This window comes from Pseudophryne corroboree, chromosome 5 (genome assembly GCF_028390025.1).
Source record: "Pseudophryne corroboree isolate aPseCor3 chromosome 5, aPseCor3.hap2, whole genome shotgun sequence".
NCBI lineage: Eukaryota > Metazoa > Chordata > Amphibia > Anura > Myobatrachidae > Pseudophryne > Pseudophryne corroboree.
In genome coordinates this window covers 440,632,192-440,646,091 of record NC_086448.1, presented here as the reverse complement: position 1 = coordinate 440,646,091, position 13,900 = coordinate 440,632,192, and the positions used below count along the sequence as shown (strand labels likewise).

Below are 13,900 nucleotides of genomic sequence, written 5' to 3'. Positions count from 1 at the left end.
TAGTTGAGGGGACGCTCCTGATTGGACAGGAGAATCCTTCGCCGAATTCAGTGTCCTGAGAGGCAAAGGTATCAAAGGCATAATGTCTAATGAATGTGTTAATGGAAGATCATGTGGCTGCCTTACATATCTGTTCAGCTGAAGCACCACATTGTGCTGCCCATGAAGGACCTACCTTACAAGTAGAGTGAGCAGAGACATTAGCGGGAACAGGGAGATCAGATCGAGAATATGCATCTGAAATAGTCATCCGAAGCCACCTCGCCAGTGTCTGCTTGTCAGCAGGCCATCCCCTCTTGTGAAATCCGCAGAGAACGAAGAGAGTTTCTGTCTTTCTGATGGCACTGGTACGATCCACGTAGATCCTTAAAGCACGCACTACATCCAAAGATGCATCTCCCGCAGAAAGATCTAGCCTTTGAAAAGCCGGTACTACAATTTCTTCGTTAAGGTGTAATTTAGACACCACCTTAGGAAGATTACCAGATTTGGTTCTGAGAACCGCTCTGTCTGGATGAAATATCAAAAAAGGAGGGCGACATAATGCCCCTAAATCTGACACTCTTCTAGCTGAGGCAATATCTAGTAAACAGAGAACTTTACCTGTCAACCATTTAAGATCCACTTGCGTCAGTGGTACAAATGGAGTAACTTAAAGCGCCTTTAGGACCATACCTAGATCCCAAGGAGCTGTAGGAGGAACAAACGGAGGTTGGATGTGAAGCATGCCTTGGAAAAAAGTGCGAACATCCTGCAGGTTAGCAATTTTCCTTTGAAACCATACAGTCAATGCTGACACCTGAACTCTCAAGGAAGCCACCCGTAGACCTTTATCTGTTCCTGCCTGAAGGAATCCTAGGACTCTAGAAACTCTGAAAGACCCAGGGTCAAATTTCCTGGCACTGCACCACTGAACATAAGCATGCCATATTCGGTAATAAATGCAATCTGAGGATGGTTTCCTTGCTCTAAGCATTGTTTGAATTACCTGTTGTGAAAATCCTTTTGCTTTCAGGATGGAAGTCTCAAGAGCCACGCCATCATAGACAGCCGATGCAGGCGCTTGTAACAACAAGGACCCTGAGACAGCTGATCTGGACATTGAGGGAGTAGAAACGGAGTATCCACTGACAGCCTCTGCAGATCTATGTAGCAATGTCTTCTGGGCCAATCCGGAGATATTAGTATCATGGCGCCCATTCCCTGTTTTACTTTTCGCATCACCCCGGGCAACTGTTAGGCCCTGCTCCCCGCACAGTGCCTGGCAACGGGAGGACGCTGTGCGCAGAGAGCCGCCGGATCCTTGGCAACGGGGACGCCAGAGGCGGACAGCGTTCCCCGTTGCCATGCAATTTATAATCCACCTGTCAGTTCTGGGTCGTGCAGCAGGGCAGCTGCACGACATCACCAATTTAGGTTCTGCAGCGATTGGAGGAGATCCCTGTTATATTCTCCCTTTGTGCCTGACACAGTCGCCGATGATAGCTTCTTGTGAGCTGCTTCCTGCTCTGGAGTATTCCTGTCCAGTATCCTGAGATCCTGTCAACCTTTGATCCAGTAGTCTTGAGTCCTGGTGTCCGGAAGCCTGTTATTGGTATCCTTCCAGCTTTCCAGTCCTGTCAGCCAGTGCCTGCGGCCTCGGGATTCTGGTTCACCTGCGTGTATCTATCTACACCGGTGTTGTGAGTAGCGGCTTTGCCGCACCTTGTGGCCTTGGCCGTATCATTCTATTATTTGCTTTGGTGTTTTCTACGGTGCTCTCCGCTTTAGCTGTCCTCGTTGGTATACGACGGTGTGTGGACAGCGTTGTCTTTTGTTGCAGTTTGTCTTGGCGGTCGCGCCGCACATACTTTTTGTTAGAGTTCAGTTGTTGCCCCTAACTCGGTGTTTGTTGTTTTAGTTAGAGGTTCCCCTTGTTCTCGTCCCGTCTCAGTTTACGCCTTGTCTCCAACTAAGACCGGGGGCATCGGAGTTGGGCAGACCTAATCCGCCCTTCAAACGCGGCTGCCGTGGGCCCAAGCAAACAGACTTGCAGGCGCAGACTGACCACGTGGGTGAGACAACCGAGTCAGGGTTCCTAGGGGTTGCTGCTGAACTTCGCCCTAGCAACAGCATCACATTCCTGTGCTTGGGGCTTATCCACTCAGTCACTTACATCCCAAGTACAGTGAACGTAACAGCAACAGGGCGATCAATGGAAACAGATAGTCCAGACGAAAGTCCCATCTCACTGACAGGGCATCCACGAAGGTCGCTTTGTGATCCTTTGTCCTTGACCGGTATGCGGAAACTTTGTTGTTCTGACGGGAAGCCATAAGATCTATCTCCAGCAACCCCCACTTGTCTATTAGAGTCTGGAAGACCTTGGGGTGTAAAGCCCATTCGTTTGCATGAATGGAGTGTCGACTGAGTAAATCCGCTTCCCAGTTTAGGACTCCAAGAATTAACACTGCGGACATAGTGCCATATATATGGCCCGAAGTCCCAATATATTTATTGGCAGGCAACTTTCTTCCTTGGTCCACTGCCCCTGGAAGCAACTTTTTCCTGACACTGCTCTCCAGCCCTGTAGACTGGCATCCGTTGTCAGTACCTCCCAATCTGAGATCCAAACATGTCTCCCTTTGTCCAGATGGGATGTCTGTAGCCACCAGGCTAATGATCTACGTACTTCCAGAGGAAGGACCATAGTCTGAGGTTTTATTGTCTGATGTAACCCATTCCATTTGGAAAGGATCAGACATTGAAGAAGCCTCGAGTGGAATTGAGCATACTCCACCATGTCGAATGTCGACACCAGTGATCCAATCACACGCATAGCTGCATGAATGGATACCCTTTGACTGTGTAGCAGCTCCTGAATCCTCGACTGTATTGTGGATATTTTGTTCAGAGGTAAAAAACAAACACTTTTTGAAGACCGGAATCCAATACAGCCCCCAAGTGCGTCATACGTTGTGACGAAACTAGGGACGACTTTGCCCAATTTATGTGCCAACCGTGTCACTGTAAACAAGCTATTGTCTGTTGCAGATGACACTGAAGCAATTCCTGAGACTGCGCCAGGATTAATAGGTCATCGTGGGATGGAAAAATCCTTATCCCCCGTTGACGGAGATAAGCCGCCATTATCACAATAATTTTGGTGAACACGCTTGGAGCTGTGGCCAGGCCAAATGGTAGGGCCTGAAACTGAAAGTGTTGCTGGGGGATAAGCAAACCTGAGATAGCACTGATGGGACTGTGCTATAGGAACATGCTGGTAAGCATCCTGGATATCCAGGGACACCGTAAAATCCTCCGACTCGATGCAGGGCTGTTTCTAGCCAATTTGGCGCCCAGTGCGAGATTTAAAAATGCGCCCCCCATGACATAAAAAAATGTGCCCCCCCCCCCCACACCTAGATTAAAAAAAACAACAACTTGCGCGCGCACCCGTCAAGGGGGCGTGGCCTCATCTAAATGGGTGTGGCCTCATTTAAATGGGCATGGCCTCGTCTGAAAAGACTACCTCACAATCCAGTTTTTGACCCTGCTCCAACAGATCACGAACACCACAGGAAAAAAAATTCTACCATATTAAGCCCCACACAGTAATGCCCCCTGCACCATATTATGCCACACACCGCAATGTCCTTGATACATTAAATTCCCACACTACGGCAGGCAAGAGTCCCCATTTCACACATTATGGCAGGTGTCCCCATTTTACACAGAGAGAGAGAGAGAGAGAGAGAATACTTACAGAGGCGATAACCGCTCTTCGGACCGCCTCACCAGTCGCTCCTCGCGCCGGCCTTTCCTTCTTCCTAACTTGGATCCCCCTCTGTACTCCGCTCGAGGGGGGGGGGGGGTGTTTCGCGGAGTGACGTGGTTGCGTCGTGACGTAACGACGCAAACGTGTCATTCCGTGAAACTCCGCCCCCCAAACGGGTTACTCGGGGAGAAATAGGAGGGGCAAGCAGGGAGCCACAGTTAGTGCCGCGGCGGGCGCCCAGTGCGGTTGCACTGCTCGCCTGCCCCAAGAAACGGCCCTGACTCGATGGCCAAAATAGTGGAACCTAAAGTCTCCATATGGAAGCGAGGTACCCAAATGTCCTTGTTCAGCACCTTGAGATTGAGTATGGGCCGGAACGACCCATTTGGCTTCTGAACTAGAAACAGGTTGGAATAGAAACCCTGTCCTTGTTGCGCAAAAGGAACTGGAATTATCACTCCTGAATGAAGCAACTTTCTACTGAAAATGGTCTGGTACAAAAGAACCTTTGTGGAGGGTGTTTCTTGAAGGCAAACGCATAACTGTGAGATACCGCTTCTTGCACCCAGGCATCTGTGGTGGACTACTGCCAGACCTGTGCAAAATGAAGAAGTCGACCTCCCACCCTGGAGTTCCCCCCAGGTGGAGGCCCGCACCATCTTCTGGTTAGGAAGCAGGCTCTCAGGTAGCTCAATGCTTTTTAGTCTTAACAGACTTGTCAGATTGGGACTGTTTGCCATAACCCTTTCTTTTTGCTTTTCCCTGGGTCCGAAAGGGCCGAAAAGCTGGAAACCTAGGTTAGGATTTGTGGGTTGAAGTTAACGTCACTTTCTTGGAGTCTGCCTCTGACTCCAAAATACTGTTTAATTCTTTACCAAAAAAGAATATCTCCAGTAAAAGGCAAATACTCTAGAACCTTCTTGGACTCTGAGTCAGCCTTCCATGTACATAGCCAGACCGCTCTGTGAGCTGCTACTGCGGAGGCTGATGCTTGAGAGGCAATAGTACCCATATCCAAGGCTGCTTCTTCCATTAAAATAGCCGCCTGCTCAATATGGGATTTTTGCTCTCTAGATACCAATGAGAGATCATCCTCCAAAGCATCAGTCCAGGCCCGCCACTGCTTTTGCCATCCAGGTTGAAGCCATGGCTGGTCTTATAATTTCCCCAGACAAGGAGAAAATGGTTTTAAAAAAAAAAAAATATTTTTCTATCCGTAAGATCATTGAATGATGTTGAAGGCAGAGGCAATGTAGATTTTCGCACAAATCGAATGACGTGCGCATCTACTTTGGGGGCAACCTCCCTTTTTAAACAGTCCCCAGTTGGAAGAGGATAATGGGAATTCCATTTCTTGGAAATTGTAAACTTCTTACGGGGTGTGACCCAAGCCTCTTGCATAATCTCTGTCAGCTGTTCTGATCCCGGAAATTCAGTTCTGACTGTTTTGGTAAGTTTAAACACAAGAGCCTTGGATTTTAACAAAGGCTCTGCTGCCTCCTCTAAGGACAGAATGACTTTCATGCACTTATTAGCTCAGGTATATTCACTGACCTGGTACCTTCATCCTCATCTATGTATTCAGACCCAGAATGCGAGGAATCCTCATCCTCCTAAGTGTCCTCATCTGAAACATTTGTAGACTGTGAAGATGTAGTTTCATGTAAGTGTGATTTACTTTCGACAGGCCTTTCAGCCTGTTTTTGTTGAAAGGCTGCAGATTCCTGGACTGGATCTGATAAAACCCAGGAGATATGTTGCATGTAAGGGTTAACAGGGTAACCTATCCCTGGTACAGAAGCTGGCACTATCCGCTCAGTTATATTGGATAATGTTTGTGCAAAAGAAGCCCATGGGGGTTAAACCTGAACCTGCCTTGGATTATTCTGGAAGCTCTGATGAAAGCTAAAACAATTTGCACATAATCCATTTTGAACCAGATCCCGAGAGGTTAACACAGCTTTGCAGGCCAAACATGAAATCAGTGTTGGTGCTGCTGTGGAGAGTGCATCCTCCTCACCCTTGCCTCTTTTAGATCTTGTAAACACATCATACACCTGTATGGTGTTAACTACACAATTTGTGACTGAAATCGCTTATAACTTGCTAAAGTAACAAACAATCCGATCCCTCCCTGCCTTGCACCAGCATTGAGGATCGGTATATATATATATAATATATATAGAAACTGGACAGGAATAGTAAAGTCAGCAATCACACTAGCAATCAGTCACAAGTTATACAATATAATAAGCAATATGACCACATATTGAACTATAGATACATTTCAAGTATGTAGGAGAAACATATTACCTTATATAGGACATTGAACGTATTAAGTCGCACAGCGAAAGAAACGTCAGGATTAGTTTACAGACTCATATGCATCAAGCACTTATCCAACTACTGGTACCCAATGGTAGGTACAGACTTGGTGCTGCATCACCTGGCTCAGGAGAGCGGGAAACAGGGAGACCTCACCCCGCTTCCAGGATCGTTTAATAAGTTAGTGAACGCTGAGTGGATCTAGACGCAAATAGTGTACACAAGTGTAAACAAATGCCCAGTGAACACAGACGCCCAAGTGAACACCGGCGCACCACTCACACAGCCGCCTATGCTAGGAGTGGGTCCTTTAGATACACAGCGTCTTAGACTGAAGTGGAAAATCAGTTCATGGCATGAACTAGGGGGAGGAGCGACCAGGGAAAGCATCTTACTCCCCCACTGCTGACATCAACCCCAGAGATCCCGGCCTCACACTAATCCCTGGAGCCTATGATCCCTGGGGCCTAGAGCTGGTGCACCCGAGATGGCAGCCGCGTCAGTGACTGTTCGGTAGTCTCCTCCTGAAAATAGTGCGGCTGTGTCCTGCGTCTCCCCCGCTAAGCGGAACTGACGCCTTACTTTCTCCCTGTGCTCCGGCCACAGCCTGGTAACGTCAGCTGGACTTGCTAGTACATCCTACACAGACACCTGCCGAAACAGCACTGTACACGTGGGTAAGCGTTGTCGCGACCCATCGGAGAGTTGTTGGAGCGACTCTAAGGGGCGTTTAAGACACTTTTTAGAAAACGAGCTCAAAAAATGTAAGACAATAAAAATAAATTAAACAAAAAGGTAATGGCTGCCAAAATCAGCAGCCCAAAGATCGTGGTCCGGTTCCTGCCACACCAAAAAAACAACTGAATTGCCTGAGCCAGGAGGCGGGGCTACCACTGGCCCTTTGCATTCTGGGAGGCCGAAAGCTTTTGATCGTTGGTGCCAATCCACTGACGCTACCTCATGTCCCAATGTATATCCTGTGGATACTACTGTGAACCCTGCAGGAGAAAACGGTAATAGAACACTGGTCACGTGGAACGTTTGCCAAAGAGTGGTATAGATATTTTGTGTGTGTACACTAATTTCGTACCATGCTGTTTGGTGTTTCTCTGGGATCTCAGCATGTGTTTGATTATATTTGCCACTTTATTGTAACTGTATTTGGCCCGTAGATTCAGAAGAAAAATTATTTATCTCTGTTATTGGGATTAGTGTTTAAAAATTGTCAGGCAACTACAATTTTTTTTTTGGTTGAACAGTATGAGGGTGATAGAGAAAAATAATGAATAACTTCCTTCAATTATATTTTTTGGCCACCTTGAAGGAGTCTCCTTACCATAGATGAAGATGAACCTTTGCTAGATCTGCTGTGGTGGAAAGTAGTCAAAAGGTGGCACTCAATGTCGACAGTTATGATTAAAGTTAAAATGTTGAAGGCAATGTGAAAGGTGAAATGTCGACATTGCAGTTAGGCTTCAGGTGGTAGGGTTAAGGGGGGAGGTTACGGCTGCAGGGGGAGAGGGTTAGGGTTATGGGTGCTTGGGGGAGTGTGTTAAGGCTGGGGAGGGGGTTTAGGGTTAGCAAAAGCAATAGTCATCTGAACACTGGAGATCTGACACAGAAGTCATTCATATGACTCGGAATGCTCTGCTGGAGTTGCCAGATGTAGGTAAGTAACCTCTGGGCCACCAGGGAAGGAATGTTGACAATTCATCACTGTGTACATTATGAATGTTGACGCTGTCAACGTCGACATTGACCATACGAATGTCAACATACCAACCTCAATCCACTGTGTTTTCAGATGTTTGTAACAGTAGGATACGGCTATTCCTTACTCTGCTACCACATATTTAGTGGTTTTATATTAAGCCATTCAAATTCACTCAAAAACTAAATATACAGATCTTTAAGCCTTTGAGCTCTATTAATTGCTTTTAAAATATAAAAAAGTTACTTTTCACAGATTATAACCAAATGGCAACAAAGTAATGTATGTGAATGATCTAGAACAGGTTCAACTATGGTAAGGAACTGAACTGAGATCACACCGCTCCTAACAAACATTGCACTACTTACTTAATTTGAAGGCCGGCTATCGGCATATTCACTGAGAATTGCAGACACTGTGAATGAATCCTTTCCACGAAGCCGGTCTTTGATATCCTCAGATAGGCCAGCTGTATGCATCCCATATGGCTGGTGTGATTCACGATAGTAGTCTTCTGAGTAGTGTTGTGGAATGTGATCCATGTCCAGTCTAGCGCGCTTACTATGTAGTATATCGCTCTCTCTATCACCCCACTCAGGTAAATCGAACGGTTTCAAATTATACATCTCATGGGTGTTTGATGCAGGTGCCATATAATTAGGAGACAGACTAACTCTAGTATAAGGTGCTCGTTCTCTTGAAGTACCAGCAACTTGTGCTGAAGGGCTTCTATAAGACGGCTCATTCCATTTCCTACCATGCATTCCAGATTCATAACTCATTTCAGAATATGGTGTACGTGTCTGTTCATTTGCCCTGTGTATCCCAGATTCAACAATATCATCATACCGACTGACGTAGGGTTCAGCCTGTGATAGGTAATTTCCCTCCACTGAACGATCATAACCAAAATTTCCATAGTTCTGTGATGCACCAGCATATTCTGGTTGAGTATACAAATTTTGCTTTTGATAAGCATCCTGGTTCATTTGCATCATTGAACTGCTGCCCACCTGCCCACCCTGTTGGTTTGGAACACTTTGGTTCAAATTAGACATCAAATTCTTATTCATCGGCACATTTCCTGTGTACTGAGGGTCTTGCATCCCACCTGCCATCTGCATAAGTGAAGTCTGGTTTCGTTGAGGGTTTTCCACACTCAATGTATTTTTAGCCAACAGGACGTTTTCCATAGTTGTGGAATTGTGTGATGTCCTTAACATCAGTTGCTGATTGAGAGAACCCTTATCTGTGTTTCCAATGTCCTGTGTCAGAGCGGCAACCTGCTGTGAAAGGTTAGAGCTGGGTGTTTGGTCTAGCAGTAACGATTTTATCATCATTAATTTGGGATTCATCGGTACATTTTCAGTAGATGAAGTATTTTGTGGAAGATAATGAATCAATTCCTTTAATTTATTCATAAACTGAAGATCTCCAGTGCTTTGGTCATTTTGATTGGACTGTGCAGTTTCATACTTCTGGGCACTGCCTGTTGTATTGGGCACTGAAAGGTTTTGAATATTGTGTGTTCGGTTTGATGGACCAAATGGAAACTGTTGTGGCTTCTGTGGAACGGATGCATTTGGTGTCATTTTTGTTTGGTCAATGCGATGCATATTTGGCCCACGAAGACCATCTTGCATGGTATTTGTTTCTGAAACAGTTGAGAACATAAAAATGTGCATGATTTAGGAGTCATTTATTATTTAAACCTACTAAATAATTGTCAATACACCCAAGTTAGTTGCAATTAAAACACTAACCTACAATATAAAGAACATCCACTTAATAAACTAATGTTCAGAATGTAATTAAAAAATTTATGATAGTGCTATAAATCACCTTAGATAACATTTAATGCTTAAAATGAAATTTGCAGAGAACTAAAATAACTGTTTTGGGCCACATATAGACTTGAGCAAACATGATGCGGCCAAAATACTCTCAGTCGAGATGCTGCTAGTCAGAAGACCGACGGCAGGAACGAGGGTTAGAATCTAGACACATCCTGGAGGTTAAGCATTGGGATGTCATTTAAGCACTAGGGGAAGGGTTAGGCTGCGGAAGGGTATTTTAGGCTTAGGTTGCTGGGGGGTGGGGAGGTTAGGGGGAGGGGTAGGTAGTATACTTTCCGGGATGTGTCGGGATTATGGCTGTCGGAATCCCACTGTCAGCCTCCTGACTGATGGAAATTTGTACTCAACCCAAACTAAGACCACCATAACAGGCAATACAATTCAGTGCCAAAACCACAAAGAGGCCGTTTTACATCCACAGCTGTTTCTACTGACCCCAAAGCAGACAAATTGCATGTCTTGTCTCTAATATGCAGTAGTGTACAGATGCAGTAACAGAATAGGTCTCGTTATAAAACAGTCAAATAACAGAAAGGTTTACGTTTCTGCATGAGCAAGTATTTAAGTGAGGAAACTGTGCATCTACTTGCAGAAATATGCTAATTGTGCTCTAATTAGACATCCTGTAACATAAGTAGATGGGCTACAAAATGGTCATAAAGCTCACCGACACAGGAGCTTCTGTCTACACCATGTTATTGCATGCTTGTGGCATTATGATTTAAGAAAGAGGCACAGTTTTAAATATCTTTTTTTTTTATTGTGTGCGCATATTTATACTGCAATAACTCACTCAATTTTTTTTTTACAATAGATTTTTTGAAAGTCCATGACTTCTCATGCATTACATGATCACAGAGTCTGATTCCGAGATGAGAGCAAAACAATTAAAAAAACAAAATAAAAGATCAAAAGTAACTTTGCACCTGGACAAACCATGCTGTAATGCAAGGGGTGCAAACACATCATATTCTTTTCAAGCAGGGTAAATGCTGCCTGCTTTTGCATGTAGCCCACAAATACTGGCTGCTTTATTTTTACAATGCAACTTAGATTTTAGTTGGATACACCCCACCCAAATCTAACTCTCTGTGCACATTTTAATTCTCTACCTATAGTGCAACATTTTTGCCAAGATGCAAAGACTGTTTAGTAAAAAAAAAAAAAAAACAACGTTATGGTATACTTACCACTGTTAACTCTCTATCTGCGGGGTACATTGGGTTCCACAGGGAAAACATTGGGGTGTAGAGTGGTTCTTGATCCAGAGGCAACAGGCTAAAGCTTTAGCTGTTCCAGGATGTATTGGGGCCTCCTCTATAACCCCACCTCCATGCACTGAGAGCTCAGTTTCGTTAACCAGTCCAATGCAGGAGCAGGCAAGAGAGAAGGTAGATGTTAGTCACATAGAACCACATTCTCACGACAGGAGAAGGTACCAGCGGCTAATGCCATACAACCCTAAAAAGGTAGGTGCTTCAGGGTGGTCGCCCTGTGGAACCCAATGTACCTTGCAGAAAGAAAGTTAACAATGGTAAGTCTACCATAACTCTCCTTTACTGCAGCAGGTTACATTGGTTTCCACAGGGGATGTCCTGAAGCAGTTCCTCAAGGGAGGGGACATGCATTATCGGATATGAGAATCCGGCCTCCAAAAGAAGCATACTGGGAGGCGGAAGTATCAAAGGCATAGAACCTAAGAAATGTGTTCACTGAGGACCACGTAGCCGCCTTGCACAATTGTTCTGCGGACGCGCCAGGGCGGGCCGCCCAAGAAGGTCCAACAGACCGAGTAGAATGGGCATTAATAGCTGCAGGAGTCCAGCCTGCGCATAAGCTTGTGCAATCACCATTCTAATCCATCTGGCCAAGTTTTGCTTATTCGCAGGCCAGCCACGTTTGAGGAAACCAAACAAGACAAAAAGGGTACCTGACCTCCTAATAGAGGTAGTCCTCTCCACAAATATAACCACATCCAAAGAACGCTCTTTGGAAGTCAAGTCCGAAGAGATAAAGGCCGGAACCACAATCTGTTGGATAAGGTGAAAAGATGACACGGCCTTAGGCAAATAACCTGGTCGGAACCGCCCGGTCACGGTCAAATATCAGAAAGGATGGATGACAGGACAAAGCGCCTAAGTCCGACACCCGTCTTGCAAAGGCAATAGCCAGCAAGAACAGGACCTTGGCCGTGAGCCATTTAAAGGTCCACTGATTGAAGAGGTTCAAATGGAGACTCTTGCAGAGCATGTAGTACAACAGACCGATCCCAAGGAGCCACAGGAGGGACATAGGGAGGCTGAATCCATAGGACACCCTGAGTGAAATTATGAACGTCAGGTATAAAAGCAAATTTTCTCTGAAACCACACTGACAAGGCAGATATGTGAACCTTGAGGGAGGCTAGACGAAGGCCTAAGTCCAGGCCTCTTTGCAGAAAAGCCAGAATTCTGGAAGTTCTGAATCTGTAGGTACTGTAATTCTTATTAGCACATCAGGTGAAGAATAAATTCCACACCCTGTAATAAATTCAGGATGAAGGATGGTTTGCGGGCCTTCAACATAGTTTGAATAACCGCCTCGGAAAAACCTTTGGCCCTCTGGAGTGATGCTTCAAGAGCCACACCATCAAAGCCAGTCTAACCAGGTCTGGGTAGAGAAAAGGGCCCTGTACGAGGACTGGTCACTGAGGAAGTAGAAGGTGATACCCTGTCGACAGACCCTGCAGGTCTGAGAACCAATGCCGTCTGGGCCACGCTGGAGCCACTAGAAGTAGCATTCCTCCTTGTTTGAACTTCCGTAAGACCCTGGGCAGGAGTGACACTGGAGGGAACACGAACGGCTGCCAAAAGTTCCGTGGAACTGCCAGTGCCTCCACGAACGCTGCTTGAGTATCCCTGGTCCAAGATCCGAAGACTGGAACCTTGTGCTTGTGTTGAGACACCATGAGGATTATGTCCGGTAGGCTTCACCTGTCCACTAGGAGTTGAAAGACTTCTGGATGAAGACTCCACTCTCTGGCGTGCACGTCCTGGCGACTGTCCGCTTCCCAGTTTAGGACGCCTGGAATGAACACTGCCGATACTGCTGGCAGATGGCGTTCCGGCCAACAAAGGATTTTTGACACTTCCATCATTGCCACGCGGCTTTGAGTGCTGCCTTGATGGTTTATGTATGCCAACGTGGTGGCGTTGTCTGATCGTACTTGCCTTGCCTCTGGTACGGAACAGGCCTGTTTAAGAAAGTGCATCGAACACTTCCCTCACCTCCAGAATATTTATTGGGAGGAGTGATTCGCCCATGTTCCAACAACCCGGAAAAGAAAGTGTTGCTCCAACACCGCTCCCCATCCCCTCAGACTGGCGTCCGTTGTCAGCAGGACCCAGTCAGGGAACCAGAAGGGATGGCCCCTGCTCAACTGCTGGTCCTGGAGCCACCAGGTCAGCGACAGACGAACTTCCGGAGTCAAAGAGATCATGCGAGATCTGATCCGCTGAGGTAGGCCGTCTTACTTGGAAAGGATTAACCTTTGTAGTGGGCGTGACTGAAATTGAGCACACTCAACCACGTCGATTGCAGACACCATCAGGCCAAGTACTTGCATAGCTGAGTGTTTCGACACTCTGGGGCGATGAAGGAACCATCTTATCCTGTCCTAAAGTTTCAGGACTTTGTCTAGAGACAGAAACAGTCTTTGTCTGTGCGTATCCAGGAGTGCCCCTAAGGTGCACCATGCTCTGAGCTGGGACCAGCGAGGACTTCTTCCAACTGATGAGCCATGGGCTTGCAGAAAGGTTACCGTCAGTTGCAGATGACTGGGGAATTCACCAGAATAAGCAGGTCGTCCAAGTACGGCAGGATTCTGACTCCCTGGTGATGGAGATGTGCAGTCATAACGGCCACGACCTTGATGAAGATCCGAGGAACCATAGCCAGTCCAAAGGCCAGAGCCTGGAACTGGTAGTGAAGGTTGCCAATAGCAAACCGCAGGAACTGCTGATGCGACATGGCAAAAGGAATATGCAGATATGCATCCTGTACATCCAGGGATACTATATAGTGTCTGGGTTCCATAGCCAGCACAATTGAACGCAGCGTTTCCATGCAAATCCTGGACACACTCACAAACTTGTGCAGAGATTTGAGGCAGAGTATAGGCCAAAAAGACCCATTGGGTTTCGGCACTAGAAACAGGGTCGAGTAGTAACCTCTGCCTCTCCAAGACTGAGGTACTGGCATAACCACTCCTGT

General features: G+C 46.3%; 1 protein-coding gene across 38 annotated transcripts in view; it reads right to left on the bottom strand.

Moving 5' to 3' along the window:
* LOC134927837 (uncharacterized) overlaps window positions 1-13,900 on the bottom strand; it is a 1,188,393-nt gene that overhangs the window by 812,889 nt on the left and 361,604 nt on the right. Inside the window, exon 32 of one of the 38 annotated variants that reach the window (XM_063922886.1) lies at window positions 8,162-9,447. The exons of the other annotated variants lie outside the window; for them this stretch is intronic. Coding sequence (XP_063778956.1) covers window positions 8,162-9,447 — 1,286 coding nt within the window. The remainder of the gene's footprint in view (window positions 1-8,161; window positions 9,448-13,900) is intronic. 38 annotated transcript variants of the gene reach the window in all.